The sequence below is a fragment of the Lagenorhynchus albirostris genome, chromosome 4, assembly GCF_949774975.1.
Source record: "Lagenorhynchus albirostris chromosome 4, mLagAlb1.1, whole genome shotgun sequence".
Lineage (NCBI taxonomy): Eukaryota > Metazoa > Chordata > Mammalia > Artiodactyla > Delphinidae > Lagenorhynchus > Lagenorhynchus albirostris.
The window spans coordinates 105,179,655-105,199,213 of NC_083098.1; the positions used below are offsets into that span (position 1 = coordinate 105,179,655).

General features: G+C 47.6%; 1 protein-coding gene across 6 annotated transcripts in view; it reads left to right on the forward strand.

The window, feature by feature from the left end:
- Positions 1 to 615: 615 nt before the first annotated feature.
- The window catches only part of PROM1 (prominin 1), a 93,676-nt gene continuing 74,732 nt past the window's right edge, over positions 616 to 19,559 (forward strand). For 3 of the 6 annotated variants that reach the window (XM_060148471.1, XM_060148467.1, XM_060148472.1), the window contains exons 1-2: positions 930 to 1,042; positions 6,856 to 7,280. In XM_060148471.1, the coding sequence (XP_060004454.1) occupies positions 7,058 to 7,280 (223 nt within the window). In that variant the 5' untranslated portion in view covers positions 930 to 1,042; positions 6,856 to 7,057. Of the gene's footprint in view, positions 712 to 929; positions 1,043 to 1,344; positions 1,468 to 1,754; positions 1,867 to 6,855; positions 7,281 to 19,559 lie in introns of those variants that run through there. The other 3 variants (XM_060148470.1, XM_060148468.1, XM_060148469.1) reach the window with 3 other exon arrangements.

Genomic DNA, 19,559 nt, shown 5'->3' on the forward strand with positions numbered 1-19,559 from the left:
CATTAGTCTTATTTTTCTTACCAGAGAGTACTCTCCACTCAAGATAGGAAGTAGTGAGTGAGGAGTGACGTGAGCACAGTTAGAAGACGGAGTGGTTGCTTCTGGCAGAAGGTCCCCACCCCTCAGCTTGAGGGGATGGCAGGCAACGCACAGCAAAGAGACCGATATGAAACGAGTGATGAAAGCTCCGTGTGCTTGGAGCCATAGCAGATGCCTGTGTACGTACATGGGAGCAAGGGCTGCTTTTTGCCGGTTTTAGAGCTCCAGCCACTAGCATTACGATTGGTACACGCTAAGGAACCAAATGATTGGGGTTTTGTTTTATTTGAGTAATTTTTTTTTTTTTTAAGTCTTGGAAACTGGCAATAGAAGCGTCTAAAGCGGTAGAGGGAGTCAACCAAGGCAGGTCTGAGGTGGAACCAGAGAGATGCGAAGTTTTTAGAAGAGGAGCAGCGTTCCAAGTAAACCGCTCAGCCTGCCTCAAGGAGGCGTGGGTCCTGTGGGAGGGACGTGCTCGGTTGAGCGGGGCTCTAGCCTCAGGAAATGGTTGCAGCTAGGTCCCAGTGTGTGCCCCGGGGTATCGTGGCGAAGCTGCTCAGCTGGTCCAACCGGGAGCGCGCGGGCCGAACTCCAGGATTAGCTATCTCTAAAGTACCGAGCCAGTCCCCACCCGCCACCTGGCTGCGCGCTCAGCTCTCCCTCCGCGCGCGGGTGAGTACATTTCTGGAAGCAGTGCATTGCGGCAGCCTCATCTGCGAGTCCAGCCCGGGAGCTGCGGAGGCCGCAACAGGTCCCCAAGGGTACCCTGGGCCTCTCCGGCGCGCCTCGAAGGCAGGCGCCTTTCCGGACCCGCCCCGTCCCGGGGTCTGGCCGGCGCGCGGGGCAGCGGGACAGCGGAGCGGCCTCTCCGGAAGCCATCCCGGTGGTCCCCGAAGCCGAGTCATAAATCATTCATGAGCGGGGGCCGGGCGAGCAGGGCTGGGAGGAAAGAGGGGGGCGGCAGCGGCGGCGAGGGCTGACCGGTAGCTGGACCGGGTGCACGGTGAGTAGCCGCGTCCTCACGCCGGAGCTCGGAAGGTGTCTGCGGCCCCGACCCGGGGGCTGAGTGCACCCCTTTCCAGAAAGCTGGGGGCGGGGAATGGGGAATGGAGGGGCTTGCTCTGCTCCCTTCTCCTCCCAACCCTCGGCACCCCCTCCCCGGGCCGCGGCAGGTGGTGCGAGCCCGGGAGCGTCGGGGGAACCAGAGGGGAGGCAGGGCCGGCGAGGTGGACCCTGCGAGAGTTCCGGGCAGGGCGCAGACGCACGCAAACTTTGCGGGCTGCGTGGTGGGTCTTCTTTCCGCCCACTGGAGGGGAGCTGGAGGCTGTGGCCAGGAGCCGGGGCGCGAGCAGGCGGTGGTAACGCGAGTGGGACCCCAGACCCCGAGGCTACCGGCTCGTTCTCTGAGAGGGCGGCGGACGAGGCGAGGTTGGTCCGGGGCTTGGGAACTGTTCGGGGGTGAGGGGAGGCCTGGGGAGTGGAACGAGGGGTGCGGGACACTGACCCTCCCCAGCTGGGTATGGAAAGGGGTCACCTTCCTCTGGTTTGCTAAAAGAAGTACGCGGTGCAATCGACCATCACAGGAGGGGGGCTCTGAGGGTGCCATGGGAGGCCTTATCGCCTTGCCCATCTGGCAGCGCACGCACCCCTGGCTTGATGCATCCCCCCGGTCTGCTTTGGGTGCACAGCACGGGGACCTTTGGCGATTGCCTGATGGAGAACTGGGTGATGGAGGCGCACCCCGCTGGGTAAGGCGCCGGCCAGGACAACAAAGGGAAGCGTGGACAGAGGAGGAGCTTCGCGGTGCGGGAGAGTCTGGGGCCCGAGGTCAGTTTCCTCGAAAGCCCTCGCCGAGAGCGGCGGGGGATGCGACCAGGGGGCCCTGGGGCACACGGCTTAGGACGGCGACCCCAGTTCACGCCAACCCGCGCTTCGGCGGGGAACCGGCGCCGACTCTTTCGCGGCAGCCAAGTTACTCCGGCAACCCCCTCCCCCAGAGCGACGGCGGATTCCTCGAGTCTCCTGGTTTCCCGCGTCCGCCTTGCCGCCTATCCTTTGTCCCGCAGCCGGAGAGAGGTTCCTGCGCGGAGGGAGCGAGGGCAAGAGCGGCCCCGGCCTGGCGGTGGGTTGGAGGGGAAGGCTGGGGGAGCGGCGCCACCAGCTTTCTGTAGCAACAGGTTGCGCCTGTAGCCCGCGGCGGCTGCTGACCTTGCTCCTGCCCGGGCTGGAGGAAGGTTTTCCCGGGTTTCTGAGAGAGGCGGCTGATCTTTGTTAACACAAGCAGGTGTGATTGAGGTCCTTGAACGTCCCCTCCCCCCATCCCAACAGAGACCCACTGGAGACCCAAACAGCTGCTGTTCTTTGGTTGCTTGGACCGTATGAAATTGCCGTTTTCGAAAGACTTGAATAGTAGCAACTTCCTATTATTCAATGTGTGTGGAGTTACTACTTAGGCTTTTCTCACTCTTTCGTGAGTTTCCTCCTTCAATGTTCTGAAAGCTGTTCTGCCTGTCAGGGTGAGCCTGGCGGCCGAGTTGAGAATATTGCCGTTCGCAGGGGCAGTCCAGACCCTCAATCGACGGCCAGTTGTGTGTGTGCCAGGCGTCGTACCTATTCTATTTCCAACCCTCCCACACTATTTAAAACGCCATTTTACAGACTAGCAAAAAGGAAAGCGTGGAGATTGTAAGCAACTGCTGTCACAGAGCTCATCAGCGGGGCTAGAGACTCCCAGTCTCGAAAGCCAGGGCTCTAGTCGCTGCAGCAGTGCCCTTTAGTTTAGTTTTGTTTTCTTAATGTATCCCATAATTTTTTAATGAACTTCCTTATGAGTTACACCCTGGACTATTTCTGTGTATCTAGTAAGGTGAAGCAAAGTGCATCAAAGGATAGGTCGAAAATATTAAAACTTTAAACCAAATATTTTTTCGTCGGGACTTTAAAATATGAAGGAAAGCAGTTTTGCAGGGGCAGGAGTTCGCTCTGAGATTTGATCAAGGTCAGGATGCATTGTTAAAAATGACAGAAGCCAATTCTGGGTAATTTTAGCAAAAAAGGGACTGGATACTGGCTGGCTTAGCGAAGTGACAGAAAGGCTGGCCAGCCAGGCTTGGGAGCCCGGAGGAGTGGGACTCAGGACATGCAACAGGACCCCTGATGGGTGTATGGCCATGGCTGCCACCATTAGACTCCGGCTGTGGCTGCTGGCATGTTTCCATCATTGCTAGGATGAAGTGGAAACTGCCTCTGCCTCAGTGTGTCTCATGCACAAGCCCAGGAGTAAGCATCTGATTGGCTGAGCCTGGGCTCAGTTTGGGCACCTCCTCTGGCCTCACCATGGGAGGCAGGGCTGCCACTCCCTGAACTCACAAAGGTGGGCTCAGAAGTTGGGCAGCTCCCATCCGCCCTCCCACCCACCAAAAACCCTAGATGACACCTACACAGATCCTTTTAAAAGAAATTCCTTCAAAAATTCCATCAAAAAGAAAAAGTAGAGAAGAAATGAAGCTGGATGGTCATCGTATTTGCTTTTAAACCAGTGTTCATGGAAGTGCCGATCTCTGGACCCCAGGCTCAGAATCATGTGAGGTATTTGCTTAAAATTCATGTTCTTGGGTTCCTTTCCCAGTTTGAACTCAGTGTATTTGGATGGAATCCAGGAGTCCTCATCCCATAAACCAGAAAACGGTGAATCTACCTTAGTGATTAGTCTAGTGCCTGTTTGAGGAGAGAGACCCCAAAGGAGCGATTTCCAAAGCCTGCTAAGTCGAGGATTGCAGCTGAAAGTATGCCCCCCCACCCCCGCCAGAGTGGTAGACCAGTTGTTCCGCCATAGACGAATCCAATGAGGAGACAGTCTGTTCCCTGTGTTGGAGGAAACAGCTACAAGCAATCCAACACCTCCCTCCCGTGGGCTGAAGACTGCTCATAAACAGGTGCTTGACCAATTCTGAAATAGGTCAACATGACCATTTTGTGTCAGTCTTCTCTCTACCTGCGACCGTTTGATGTCAGCCATCCTTACTGAGTGCCTGCTGTGCGCCAGACTCCAAGGGTACGCAGAAGATGAGGAAGTCGGGGACCCCACCAAGCTGTCGGGCTAGATCAGTTCAATGCGATACAAGAGGGGCGTTTGGGGTGCTTTTGCCTCACGTCTGCAGTTGTGCTTGGGAAGATGGAGGTGTCTCTGGAAAGCGGCACGGATTAGCCAGGAGGGAACTCAGGAACAGTGCTGGCTCTCAAACCTTAGTTGTCCAAGAATCTGTCACCAGGGGAGCATGTTAAAAATGCAGATTAATGGGCCACATCTCCAGAACTGAGGTCCTATAATTTCATTTGAAACACAGACTCCGTTTTACGCTGATGCGGCTGTTGGGTCGGGAGCCGTCTTGGGTTTTCTGCTGGCAGTTCCCTGAGCTGCTCTCAGTGGCTCTTGCTACCTCGTGTGCTTTCCCAGGGAAGTACCCAGACCTTCTTTTTTGGAACAACGATTCAGACTGAGATGAAAACTTCTTCCTTTTTGCCTTGACTTTTATCCATTGTCTAGTGCTTCATAAGTAGTGAGATGTTCCTAAAAGTGGTCTAAACTGTAAGAGGGACCTACCCTCTGGAGCAAGATGCACGTGCCGCTCAGGTGCTGCCCTAACTCAGTGGAACACTCCATCTTTGCATTTCCGTTGGGATTTCCTTTCCCCTGCTTCTTCACTGAGGATGTCTGGAAGTCTGTTTATTCATAGCTCTCCTGGGGGCCTTCTGCCATTTCCCTCCCGCTGTGTTTCTCTCTGTCCTCAGCTGAGGCTTGGTGGCATTACCAGGAAGTCAGCCTTTCTTAGCAGCTGAGCCTCTAATCCGTCAGCTGCTGTGCTCCTGCCTGCCCTTTAACAGATAAGATAAGATGTGAATGTGGTGTGCGCCTGTGTGTGTCAGTGTGTGGAGTGTACGTTCCTGGTGTGTGTTTCGTCTCTGTGAGTTGTGTGTCATTGTGAGCGCATGCATGGTGTGTGTGACGTGTGTGTGCATGCCCACCTGCCTGCCTGAAGCAGCACGGTCCTATCCTACCTGAATAGCCACACGCCGCCTCTTCTTTCGCATCTTCCTCCTGCCCTGTGCAGCCCTGCAGGCTTCAGAGAGAGATCTTGCAAAAGCCGACTTGCTTTGTTTCCTTCTTATCTGTTCTCTCTGGAAAAGATTTGAAGTCTGAGCAGGGTGCTGATTCCTGGTAGAACCAGTGAAAGGCTAGAGCACTTCAGAGCCTGAGGACAGGTTGTTGGCAGCAGCCATGCCTGGCAGGGATTGCCCTTCAGAAACAGTCACCAGGGTCCTGGTGTGTCTGTGTCTGTGGGTGAGATGGACCTGGAAGCTAGGGGTTCCATGAGGTCGGCACTACGTGTCACTGGGGATCTGAGTAGCCCATGATTTGATAATGGGAGAGTCAAGGGTCATTCCATTGGCAGACCTGTGCAGAAGTAATAGGAGTGGTTATGAGGCTTAGAAGATGAGGCAGTATCTAAGGGGACCTGATATGAATGAACGTCTTCATTCAAATAGCTCATTAAATCCTACCTCTTGTGTGGAGCTCTCTTCAACTTGGTGGAATATAGGTAGCGGGTCCTCTAGCCTTTTGTGCAGTGTGTCACTTTCTTGGTAGTCCCTCTCCTCCATCTTGCACTGTGTGTTTCAGGAGCACCCTGTCTTTATTTTGAAAGTTCCTGAGTGTGAATCTGGTGTAGGAAAGAAAATCAGGGTGTTCCTGACCCCAGAAAAGAATGGGCAAGCAGAGTATCTCAGTTGTTTTTGATTCATCTAGCCTGTTGCAGTGGTACACGCAAAGCAGCTGTTTTGGCTTATTTGGTTTTATATTCAGCAGCTCTTACTGATACCAACTGTATGCCTGCCTTGTGTTCAGTTCTGGGGAGAGAAACTCGAGGAGGACAGGTCCACGCTGCCCTCACTAGACACTGGGCTGGTAGCCGATTTTAGGTTCCTGATCTTTCTCCCTTTCCCCAGGGGAGGGCGGGAGTCTCGCTCTGATCTTCTTCTCATCGCCTGGACCCCGAGTCATCCAGGTGGTGACTTGGGACAGAGATTTCCATCAGGGCTACCTGATGAGCATGTTAGACAGAAACCAATGTCACCCGGCCTTAAAGAGCTTGTTCCCTGCCCTTGAGGCCATGCTTGTCTAGTTTGGGCTGGGGGTGAGTGAAGATGGGATGACATGAGATCAGTGAGCACATTAATAAAATAAAAGGTGGAGTAAGACATATCTCCAGAGATGGGGAGAATAACCCAAAATTGGAGAAAAATTAAGCATCTCATCTATTGCTGGGGACCTCTGCTTCTCTGACTGAAAGGGAAGGTTCTGTAGGGAGAGTGTCTTGGAGTTGGGAGAGTCCAAACTTGGGCTTTGAAAGCAAACTACTGGGTTTGGATTCTACCCCACCATGAATCAACCATGGCCTCGGGCAAGTTGCTGAAATTCGGAGTCAGTTTCCTCTTCTGTAAAATGGGATAATGCCTTAACCGAGGTTCTGCCTGCAAAACATGTAGAACGTGTCTGGAATGTGGTAAGTGCTTAATGAATGTCAGTTTCCAAGACCACACACTCGTTACACTAGCTGGTATTTCTGGGTCTGGCCCCTAGCATGGAACCTTCCAGCTTTCCTGCCCCTGTGCTCTGAAGCAGGCTCTGTGTTTGCTTCCTCCGCCGCGGATTAGGCTGAGGGCTTGCTCTAAAGCCTTGCAGCCTCTCCTCCAGGGGAGCTGCCGGTGCAGGCGGGCTGCAGGCATTAGTGACCCCGCCCCTTCTCTCCCTGCCAGGGATGGTGCTTTGATCGACTGACCGTCCCCCCACCCCCCCACAGCCGAGAAGTTTCTCTGCCACCCTTCACCGCGTGCCAACCCAGCCAGAAAGCCAAGGATTCTGCAGACTCAGACCTCGCCACGCCTTCCCCAAGGCTTCCAGAACCTCTGAAGAGGGAGGCCCCCAGTTCTGCCTCATGTTTGGGGCATCTTGCTAGCTATGGCCCTTCTCCTCCGCTTCCTGCTGCTGCTGGGGCTTTATGGGGACACCATGTCAGAGGGGCCGCCGCCATCATCCGCATACATTCCTGATGGTTTGGAATTTGAATTTCCTCCAACGAGCTATGAGACCAGAGATTCTTATGAAGCTGGACCTACTGGCATCCTCTTTCAAATTGTGCACATCTTCCTCCACATGGTGCAGCCGAATGCCTTCCCTGAAGGTAAGTGCCAATGGCGGGACAAGGTACAGTATGTCTCCAAACATACTCACGGGCGCACACACACAATATTGTTTGTTAATGACAACACGATCAGTGCAGAATATATTCCGTATATTAATGTATGAGATTCAAAGTGATTGAATTGCACAGGAGCAGAAAGTATTTAGCCAGAAGTTAAGAAAAATAAGTTAAATAGGTTGTTAGGAATGTGATGATAAGAAAATGAAATCAAACTGTGTTGCCATGTTGTTTTTCCAATTCTTTATCCTTCTTCCCCTCCTTTTTTGTTTTGTTTTGTTTTGTTTTTTGGTTAGAGTATTGAATTGTTCTCAAGTTCATACCAAAGGTAGAAGTTAGGGTAAAAATGCAAATTCTCTGTCATCAAACGAGAAGTTAATAATGACCTCTCATGGCCATTGAAAGTTACAAATTTAACTCTCCTCCACCCACCGCAAAATGCAGTTTTGACACTGCTTAGGGCAAGGCCAGGGCAGACCATACCTGTTACCTGGGTAACTTGTTTGCTTCAGGTCTAAGAGTTTGAGTGTGAAGCCAGGAGGGAACATTCATGGCATTGTGCTGTTGTTTTGTGTGCGTACTCTCTGGCCTCACCACTGCGGCTCATCTGTACTCGGAAGTCTTCGGGGTATGTGTTTTTAGGAGTGGGATTATGAAAATTCAAATGGTCTGTGGGAATTGTCTGCTATTAAGGTTTGGCAGTCTAAATTTTTATTGATGTAATGTTAGATCTAGCTTAAGCTTGTTCTTTAAACTACAAAGATTTGAATATTATCATTGACTACTAAACATTATAAAATTTGTAGTAATCTTTATCATCTTCCTTAGCTGGCCAGCCATCGTTCATAAGCAGATTATTTGTGTGTGTGTGTGTGAGAGAGAGAGAGAGACACACACACACACACAGAGAGAGAGAGAGAGAGAGAGAGAGAGAGAGAGAGAGAGAGAGAGAATGTATTTAGTGAACTTCAGCACCTGTTTATATTACGGGCAGTTTACAGATTTTCTTAATATATATTTACATAGAATTTTTTACATTTATTTGTCTCAGATTAAGCAATTGAAACAGTCTGAAGTGTAGTTTTCAATTTTTTGTTAGTTTAAATTTCGATTCAATGAAGTAAATCACCTTGCCCTACTGTCACAGAAGAGAGTCCTGAACAAGTACTGCTTACTGTTTATGTCGCTGCCTAAAAGACTAAATTTGGAAATCCAAAGGACAGAAGTAGAAAACAAACTGAGTTTATTTATTCATGTTGAATACAAATTCACTATTCTCAATATCTTTTTGTTTACTTTTGGACTTGATGTAAATATAATTGAATAAATAAACACCTACTAGTGTTTTTAGTCTTGGTTTCTTTGTTTTTTTATGTAAAAAGCATAGAATTCAGTTGTTTAATACGAATTTACAGTGACTTCTTTAAAAAGATTGTGAGGTCTCCTGTGTCATTCTAAGGCAGATCATGTAATTAATCCTGTAATCTCTTTCCATATGTCGTTTTATTTTTCTCCCTCTAGATTTCATATGAAGGCTTCCTCACACTTGTTTCACAAGGGAAAACAGTATCTTTAAAGGTCTTCATTCAAATGATCAGGTTAAAAGACATCCTGCTTCCGATGCATTCTAGGGTTTTCACCTCCAACGTCATGATTAGTCTAGAATTTAAATCCTAATGTAATCTGAGGGTGTTAGCCTTGCTTGTCCCTTGACCTTCGTCAATACTTACTACTTCGGAGAAAGAAATTTCCAGAAACAGACCAGCACTACCCCTTTCAGAAAAAATTGTCAGGTTGCTAAGAGAATATAATACTGAATTTAGCAGGTGACGTCTTGGTGTGTTGGCTGTCTTCCACCATCCCATTATTCATATTCTTTCACCCAGTTACTAGGTTTCGTAATAGCCTCAAAGTGCTCAAGAGGTGCTTTGCAACATAAAGGACACTATGAGGCAATCATGTTTTTCGTGGGTTTTTTTTTCCCCTTGGCACGTGACTTTTTTTCAAAATTGAAGTATAGTTGATTTACAATGTCCTGTTGGTTTCAGGTGTACATCACAGTGATTCAGTTATACATATATATATATATTCTTTTCCCATATAGGTTATTACAAAATATGGAGTATAGTTCCCTGTGCTATACAGTAGGTCCATGTTGGTTATCTATTTTATGCATAGTAATGTGCATCTGTTAATCCCATCCTCCTAATTTATCCCTCCCCTCCCCTTTCCCCTTAGGTAACCATAAGTTTGTTTTCTATGTCTTTGGGTCTATTTCTGTTTTGTAAATAAGTTCATTTGTATCTTTTTTCTTTTTTCGAGCCCACATATAAGTGATATCATATGATATTTGTCATTCTCTGTCTGACTTATGTCACTTAGTATAATCTCTAGGTCCATCCATGTTGCTGCAAGTGGCATTGTTTCATTCTTTTTAATGGCTGAGTAATATTCCATTGTATATATGTACCACATCTTCTTTATCCATTCATCTGTCGATGGACATTTAGGTTGCTTCCAGGTCTTGGCTTTTGTAAGTAGTGCTGCTGTGAACTTTGGGGCCACTGCATTTCATGAGCACCAAAACAGAGGCAGATGTCTTAATAATTGAAGATGCAAGAGAGAGAGAGAGAGAGAGAGAGAGATAGATTTATATGTATTAGCTTAACTAAATACATCAACCAAAGCAGGTGACTTCAGGATGAGTCCTCTGTGGAGTAACATCTTCACAGAAGATAATATCCCACAGGTCTGTTCTTTCATGTGAGAGAGAAGTTTTGAGTGCACAGTCCCAGTGCAGGAGCAAAAGAAGAAGGGACGGCCCGGGAGCCTCGGCTCCTTCTTTTCATGCTATCATTGGGGAGTTTTCCACATTTACATCCTGTTTCCAACCAAAATGGAATACCCAGTTTTGCATTTGGAACTCTCTAAAGAGAAGCCCATCCTGGTAAATACAAGATGGAAAGGTTTTGTTTAGCTGGGGCTTGAGACAAAGGCCTATTCCTGGATAGAAGAAAAGATTAGCTTAGATTAGACCAGGCAGACAGGTAACGCTACAGCTCGGCAGAGTGAGCTCTAGTACCTGGTGGGTGTTTCATAAATCCTGCCCTGATCTGAAGCTGCGAGGGAGATGTGGTGTCCTGGGCTTGGCTCACTAAGAAGACAGTGATGGCTTACATTAGGGGGGAATCGTCTGTCCATTCATTAACCTAGAAAGGGTGTTGAGGGCGGGATGTGTGTGTGTATGTGGTGGGGGTGGGGGGCCATGGTGGGAGCTGGGGAAAGAGCATTCCAGGCAGAGGAAACGGCATGTCCATGGAGTGGAGGAGACCGTGGTTCATGGTGGACCTGTGAAGTGTGTATTCATGGAGTAAGTCTGCCAGGGTTGGGGAGCCAGAGCTGGAGGACCCTGACTGGCAGGCCAGAGAGTTCTGTAGTAGGAAGGAAGCTAAGGCAGCATGAGCACAAGTTTCATTCACTTGACAAGCATTATTGAAAGCACTGCCTTCTGTGGTGCACCTTGCTGGGTGCTATGAGCCAGTGTGGTAGTGGACTTGGGTTTTGGGAAAAGAATCTGACAGCAGCTGATAGGATAGGTCACAGGGAGGGTGAGGTTCCTGCAGTGGTCCAGAGGGTGGTAATAATGAACTAATGTGGGTTGAGGCAAAAGTAATGGGGGAAACAGAGGCAGAGTCCATTCTGTGTCCAAAAGACTTGGTTTAAGTCCTAGCTCTTGCCTATTACCTGCAAGGTGATCTAGGCCAACTTAATTTTCAGAGCTTCTGCTCTCATAGATGTAATGTGACTCTAATCATAACCCACTCTATAGCTTTTATCTGTGAGGCTTAAATAAAATGATGCATGTAAAGCCGATGTTTAAAACCATGCCTGAAAGGCACAGAGAAAAATCCTCAATAAACGTGGCTGCTCTTAGTATTATTACCCGAGAGGAAGAATTGACCAAATTTGACGCCAAAATTGGTGTCTCGAGGGATATAGGAAAGAAAAGGTGTCTCCAGGAGGGATCTTTACAATGTCCTTGCTGCTGCTTCCTCAGCAACACTACATGGAGTTGCCTTGTAAGAAGCGATTGTGTTGCTTTTGAAGGTAAGTGGGTTGTGTCTCCCCAGCAAGCCCCACAGCAGCAGAACTGGCTCTAGAAGCCAGGATTGGGATGTAGCGCTAGTTTACCAAGTAGTCTTTACTCCCACAAATATATCTGCATCTCGTGGGTTCTTGTTTTTTCTCTGTTCTCTCCTCCTCTCCCCAGCATCTGCTGTAAGGCACCCTGTGCAAAGTGTTAGCTCATTTGAATCTCCCAGCAACTTTGAGAGGTAGATGATGGAGGTAGATGGCGGTCTTATTTCTATTTATTACATCCCCCTTTACAGATTGGAAAACTAAGTCAGGACAAGATTACATGTTCAAAGCACACAACTAGCCACTGGCAGATTGAGAACCCCCGTCTCCAGGACTATTTTCCCTGTGTTCTACAGCTTACTTTGTGGGTAATTGATTTCCTTTTTATTTTATCATACTGCTTTTAAAATGATTGTGAGTTACCATGAAAAATAGTAATTTTTGCACATTGAAAGCGTACATTGCAGAAGATTATCTGGTGTGAATGGTGAGCAGTGCCTTTTCCAATTTGGGGTTTCTATGATGAATTTGGCATAAATCATGACCCAGGTCCGAGCCTTTTTAATGGAACAAGTGAAAAAAAGGTCTCCTCAGCTTTTATTTTTTTATAAATTTATTTATTTTATTTATTTTTGGCTGCGTTGGGTCTTTGTTGCTGTGTGCGGGCTTTCTCTAGTTGTGGCGGGTGGGGGCTACTCTTCGTTGCGGTACACGGGCTTCTCACTGCGGTGGCTTCTCTTGTTGCAGAGCACGGGCTCTAGGCACGCAGGCTTCAGTAGTTGTGGCACGTGGGCTCTAGGCACACAGGCTTCAGTGGCTGTGGCACGCAGGCTCAGTAGTTGTAGCTTGCGGGCTCTAGAGTGCAGGCTCAGTTGTTGTGGCGCACGGGCTTAGTTGCTCCACGACATGTGGGGTATTCCCGGACCAGGGCTCGAACCCGTGTCCACTGCATTGGCAGGTGGATTCTTAACCACTGTGCCACCAGGGAAGCCCTGCTTTTATTGCTATAGAAAATTTCTAAAATCATTTTCCACTCTGTTTTGGCATATTTTTAAATTAGATTTTAGGATGGTTGACCTATTTGTAACAACATTTTCTGCTAATTTGATTTGATCCCGGGAGTTGGTGGGTCTGGGGGCGGAGCTGGGGAAGTGGTAGAAGTGGGGAAGAGGGAAGAGTTAAGCTTGGTTTCCTCAGACTTTGAGATGCCACCAGGATGTGATATTAACTGAGAGTCCTTCTGTTGCAGGTAACAGAAACCTATCAGCAAAGGCAATCAGAAAAGGGGTTTATCAACAGCAAGGTCCTACGGTATAGCACAGGGAACTGTATTCAATATCTTGTAATAAGCCATAATAGAAAAGAATATGAAAAGAATATATGTATATATTCTTTTATATATACGTGTGTGTGTGTGTGTGTGTGTGTATGTATGTATAACTGAATCACTTTGCTGTACACCAGAAACTAACACAACATTGTAAATCAACAATGCTTCAATAAAAAAAACTTTTAAAAAAAGAGGTTTATCATGAGGACTCCGGGTTACTTCATGACGCTCAAGGGGGTTGGGGAGGGGATCAAGCCAGCAGGGACTCGACCTGGCTCCCATCTCGGCCCCTCTCTGCCCGGTGGCCTCTTCATTCCTCCTCCTTCCCATCCCCCTTTCTGGGTTCTCCCATCCTGTAATCCTCCTGGTGGAGAGCTAGGCTGCCAACGTCATAGGTTTCAGGCCAGCTTCCTGGAGAGCGAGTGGCTGGGCATTCTCTCTCTTTTCGTCCCAAGTCTCAGTTCTAGTCCTGCCCGGGGCCAGTCGCCAACCACGGGCCCTTCAGGTAACCGTGGCTACAGTCACACCTCGTGCCTGGGCCGGGTGCTGTGAGCCTGGCACTGTAAGGCACTGCTGGCCCTGTCGCATCACGGGCAGGGAGGTGGTTTCCAGAAAAGGGGTTGTTGGACGGACAGCCCAATAGGTGTGTCTGTGCCAACGTCCACCTAGAATTAGGATGTTTTATTATATCCAGCACCTGTGTGTTCTTCCTTAATCAGACGGAGCCAGCACTTGTCTTCTTTACATCACGTGACTCAGGTTGGCAATGGGCCTGGACATAAATAAGGTCATGGAGGGAAAGGACTAACATTGGTTGATCCTGTCTCCCCAGTGTCACTCACTGTGCTGGGCAGTCTACGGCTGTCATCTCTACGCATCCGAACAATTAGAACAGCAAACAGCTGGTGTGTGCCGGCTCTCAGGGATTGGAACAACTCAGCAACTCTGTGAGCTTGGGGCTATTAATCTTGTTTCACAGAAGAGGAAGCTGGGGTTCAGAGAGCTAACTGACTTGACCAGGGTCACAAAACTAGCCAGGGGCAGAGCCAGGGTTTGAATTCAGGCAGGCTGGGTTGATTATCCAGGCTCATGGTTGCCACTTGTATTTTGCTGATAAGGGAAGTGAGACTCAGGGAAGTTAAGGGAGTGTTCCAAGGTCACACACACTGATGGCTAAGGGACCAAGCCAAGGTTTGACCCAGAGCCCTGTGATGCCTACGCCTGGGCTTGTCTCCCCTTGTGCTCCCTGGAAGGGGGCGTGTCTGGAGACTGTAACAGGCACTCCTTTAATCCATCTGATGTGTCTTCTGCTTCATAGTACAGCTTCCAGTGCTAAACTGAACAATGAGTCCTGTTGACTGTATTTTCATAAACTTGTCCACAAAGTACTGAAACGTGCCCCTGCCTTCCCGTAAGTGAGCAGTAGAGGTAGGCTGTGCCCTTCTAGAAAATAAACGTGCGCCAGTGCCGTGAAAGACACAAGAAGGAAAGCTTCCTGGTCTCCAGCGATGATGTCCTTTTTGAGGGCTTCAAATACATGCAGGAAATGAGAGATTAAGTATGAATGTAAATAAAGAGAGGCCACCCCAGCAGCTGCTGGATGAAGCCCATGTGGTATTAGACATTGCTGTCTACTGGGTGGAAGAGAAGTTCCAAAATGTACACTTGGAGAAGCAGGTGTCCAGTGTGGTCTGGATGGGGCAATGCTGGGGCAGAAGCATACAGCAGGAGGGACATTACAGGAGGGGTGGCCTGAGGCAGGCTTGCCACGTGCCCTCTGCTTGGCTGGGGTCTAGATTCGGAAATGAGCCCAACACTTGAGTGGTAGTGATGAGCCTGCACTCTGGAGCCTCTGCCTGGGTTTGATTCCTGGCTTCTATGTTGACGAGCTTTGTGACCTTGGGCAAGTGACTTAAACTCTCTGTTCCTGAGTTTTCCCTCTGTAAAATGAAGATAATAATAATAGTACTTTGGGGATCATCATAATATTTAAATAATATTTATAAAGCAACGAGGACCTTGTCTGATAAACTAAGTGCTATATAAGTGTTTGTTAAGTAAAATATGAATGTATAAAACCCATATTCATTATAAGCTTCTAAATTAATCTTACGTCTTGATGAAAACATGGACAGAAGAGCAAGTATTTATGTGACTCCCACTGCACTGGTTTCTTAGGGGTGCTGTAACAAATCATCACAAACTGAGTGGCTGAAAACATCAGAAATTTATTCTGTCATAGTTCTGAGAACCAGAAAATCAAGATATTGGCACTCAGGGAGGCTGAAGGCTCTAGAGGAGAATCCTTCCTTGCTTCCTCCAGCTTCTGGTGTCTCCAGGTGTTCCTTGGCTTGTGGCTGCATCATTCCAATCTCTGCCCATCTTCACGTCTGCCTTCTGTGTCTCTGGCTCAGATCTCCCTTTGCTTTCTTTTATAAAGGCATCTGTCATTGGATTTAGAGCCCATCCTATATCCAGTATGATCTTATCTCGAGATCCTTAACTTAATTATATCTTCAAAGACCCTTTTTCCAAATAAGGTCACATTCATAGATTCCCGGGGTCAGGACTTGGACATATCTTTTGGGGGGCAACCATTCAGCCCATGACACCTATTACACACTTCTTTAGTTCTTCCAGAGAATAGCTCAGAGATATTAAGTGATGTGTCCAAGGTCATATTTCTGAAAAATGATGGAACCAGATTCAGAGCTGACTTGTCTGATTCCAAGTTCTTGAATTTCCATCCTATAAGTATGTAGTGAGCTAGACCTGTTGCTGTTTGGCAGAGATGGCGTCGACTGGGTTCCCCTGCTCTCAAAAGGCTGACCTTGAGCACAGAGACCTCCACCTCCACAGTCAGCTATGATGCAGGAGGGCTGGTCCATGCTGACTGTCCGGCATGAATAGTGTGCTCATGGCTGTCGAGAGGAGGGATTAGTCACGATGGGGCAATTGCAGAAGACTTCCTGGAGGAAGGAACATTTGAACTGAACTTTACGGGTGTGGAAGAGTTCAGGAAGCAGAGGAGAGCATTCCAGGTGCACAAGCAGAGTCCTGAGTGATGCAAGTTGAGACAGGAGCTTGTAGGATGTGGCCTGGTGAGCAGTGAGGCCAGAGACCTGCATGTCCGGGAGGTTGTCAGGCCATGAACTTGGGGAGTAGCTTGTGGGCAGATGGCAGACAGGCTCTGGAATGTCAGACCAATGTGTGCATGGGGTTCAGCAGACAGTGGAAAGTGGGCATCACTCAGTAAACCTGTAACCCCAACCAAAGCTACAGGAAGGAGGGGGTGGAGGGGTGGGGAGTGGGGTATGCATTGTCTGCTGTTTCTGGAAATTCTCATGTACACTTGGGCACTAGTGACCTAGCTCAGTGTTACTCCAGGTGTGGCCTTTGGACCAAAGGCATCAGGCATCACATGGGAGTTTGTTACAAATGCAGATTCTTGGGCCCTACGTACTAAATCAGAATTTCCTATTTTTTTAATTTAAAAATATTTTAAAAAATTGTATGCATACAGAAAAGTGCACCTAAACCTACAGCCTGATGGCTTTTCATAAACTGCACACATCTGTGCAACTAGGCCCCAGATCAAGAAAAAGAACAGGCCCCCAGAAGAGCCCTCTCTTGTTTCCTGGTTACTGTCCCCAACGCATCCCAAGGATAACCCTCTCCTGATTGTTAATGGTGTAGATTTGTTATGCCTGGTAGAACACAGTAGCATGTTCTCTTTGGTTTCTGGCTTCTTTTACTCACCATTTTATTTGTGAGATTCATCCATGTTGTTGCATGTAGTTGTAAATATTCACTGTTGTTGTTGTGTACTGTTCTATCACATGCATATACCATAATTTATGTATCCATCCTACTGGATTGGCGTTTGAGAGGTTTCCATCTGGGGCCTGTTTTAGTCAGCTTGGGCTGCTATAACAAAATACCATAGACTGGGTGGCTTAAACAGCATACATTTATTTCTCACAGCTCTGGAGGCTGGAGGTCCTAGATTAAGGTGCCAGCAAATTTGACGTCTGGTGACAGTCCTTTTCCTGGTTTGCAGATGGCTGCCTCCTTGCTGTGTCCTCACCTGGTGGAGGGAGAGCGGGTTCTTGTCTCTTCCTCTTCTTACAAGGGCACTAATCCCTCCACAAGCCCACCCTCATGACTTCATCTAAACTCATAACGTCCCAAAGGCCCCACCTCCAAACACCATCATACTGGAGGTTAGGGATTCAATATATGAATTTGTGGGGACATAAACATTCAGTCCATAGCAGGGCCTTTATACATAGTGCTGCAATGAAGATTTTCGTACGTGTTTTTTGGTGATTATATATACACATTGCTGTTGGGTATAGACCTAGGAGTGAATTGCTGGGCCGTAGGGTAAACATTTTTTCACCTTCAGTAATACCACCAAACAGCTTTCCAAAGTGAGTATACCAATCAAATCCTTAAACATTTTTTTATTATTATGGAGAATTTCAAGTATGTGCAGAAGTAGAAGAGTCTGATGAGCCCTCACTTACCCACCACCCTGGATTCAACAACTCAACTCATGACCAATCTTGTTTATTTCTACCTCTACCCACTCCTTTTACTCACCCCCTTCATTTTGAAGCAAATCGCAGTTTTCCTATCATTTCCTCTGTAAATATTTCAGTGTATTTCCTTAAAAATAAAGACATCATTCTGTTACACTGTAGAAAGTTAACAGTAGCTCTTCAATATAATAAAATATTCAGGAAAGATTCAGATTTCTCGGTTGTCTCATAAATGCAGTTTTTTTGTTTGCTTTTTGTTTTTGCTGTACGCGGGCCTCTCACTGTCGTGCCCTCTCCCGGTTGTGGAGCACAGGCTCCGGACGCGCAGGCTCAGCGGCCATGGCTCACGGGCCCAGCCGCTCCGCGGAAAGTGGGATCTTCCCAGACCGGGGCACAAACCCGCGTCCCCTGCATCGGCAGGCGGACTCTCAACCACTGCGCCACCAGGGAAGCCCATAAATGCAGTTTTTAAAACAGTTTGTTTGAATCAGGATCCAAATGATACCAATATATTGCAGTTGGTTAATATATCTCTTTATGTCTGTTTTTAACTTATAGGATGCCTTGCCATGTCTTTTTTCCCCCTTGCAATTTATTTGTTGAAGAGCCTTGTTCCTGTTCCTGTAGTATTTCCCATGGGCTGAATTTTGCTGATTCCATCTTCATGGTGTTCTTTACATGTTTCTCTGTCCTCTGCATTTCACATAAACTAGGACCTATAAAGATCAGCTTCAGGTTTGTTTTGGGAGAAATAAGTGTATAGGTGGTATTGAACATTTGCATCAGGGGATGGATAACATCTGGTTATCTCTTTTTTTCTGATGTTAGCAGCACTGATGATCACTATCTAGATTCATTCATTCATAGCAGGTCCAATCCTTTCAAAATTATTTGCAAACATACTCTCAAATATATTGGAACTCTTAAGAAAAAAATGGAATTCTTCGCATATTTTGTAACTTGACTTGTTCACTTAACATTTTATTGTGGACATCTCTTCATTTCTGTACCTATAAGTGTGTTGCCTAAAATAAAATTTAAAAGCAAGGAACCTAAAACATTCATTCACCAATCTTTTGATGTACGGCCAAGGCTTACATTTTTTTACTATGAGTTGTTTGAAGTTTAACATCAATTAGATATATAATTGATATAAATAGCACCCATGATGCATTCTCTATAATTTTTGGTTGTTTTGATTTCTTTGAAGTGAAGCAGAACAGAGTTCAGAGCTCTGGATTTTTTTTTTTTTTTTTGCGGTACGTGGGCCTCTCACTGTTGTGGCCTCTTCCGTTGTGGAGCACAGGCTCCGGATGCGCAGGCTCAGCGGCCATGGCTTACGGACCCAGCCGCTCCGTGGCATGTGGGATCTTCCCGGACCGGGGCACGAACCCGTGTTCCCTGCATCGGCAGGCGGACTCTCAACCACTGCACCACCAGGGAAGCCCAGAGCTCTGGATTTTTAGTTTGATTTTTTTCTCCCCAGACTTTTACAGCTTTCTCACATGTACTTCATCCAATGGACCGGCCATTTCTAAGTCTTTATAGAACATTAGACTTAGTTTTCAATGCTCATTCTTTTTATGTTCATATTTTGTCAGTTTGTGTAATATTTAATTACACATTTGTATAATATTTAATTACTTATTATAGATAAGGAGGCAGAAAGAAGCTTGGGAGCAAACCCAGTATTATGGGTTGAATTGTTTCCCCCTGAAATTCATATGTTGAAGTTCTAACACCCGGTACTGCAGAATGTGAACTTCTTTGGGGGTAGGCTTGTTGTAGATGCAATTAGTTAAGTTGAGGTTAGACTGGGGTAGAGTGGGCTCCTAATCCACTTGGACTAGTGTCCTTATAAAAGGGGAAATTTGGAGACAGATCTGGACACAGGGAGGATGCCACGTGAAGATTGGAGTCATGCTGCCACAAGTGAAGAAAGTACCGGAGGCCAGGAGAGATCTAGGACACATCCTCTCCTAGAGTCTTCAGGGGAACACCTTTCACACCCCGAGTTTGAACTTCCAGCCCCCAGAACTGTGAGACAATAAATTTCTGTTGTTTAAGCCATTTGGGGTAACGGCTCTAGCACACTAATCCACCCCGGAAGTGAACAGGTGAACTGGTGTTTGCAGAGGGCCAAGGGTACCCAACAGAGGTGGTGATGGTGACTTCATGGTGAGGGCTGGTATACAGCCATGTTCTCTGAGGAAAGGAATTGATGGCTGGGTCATCTGATCAGCTGCA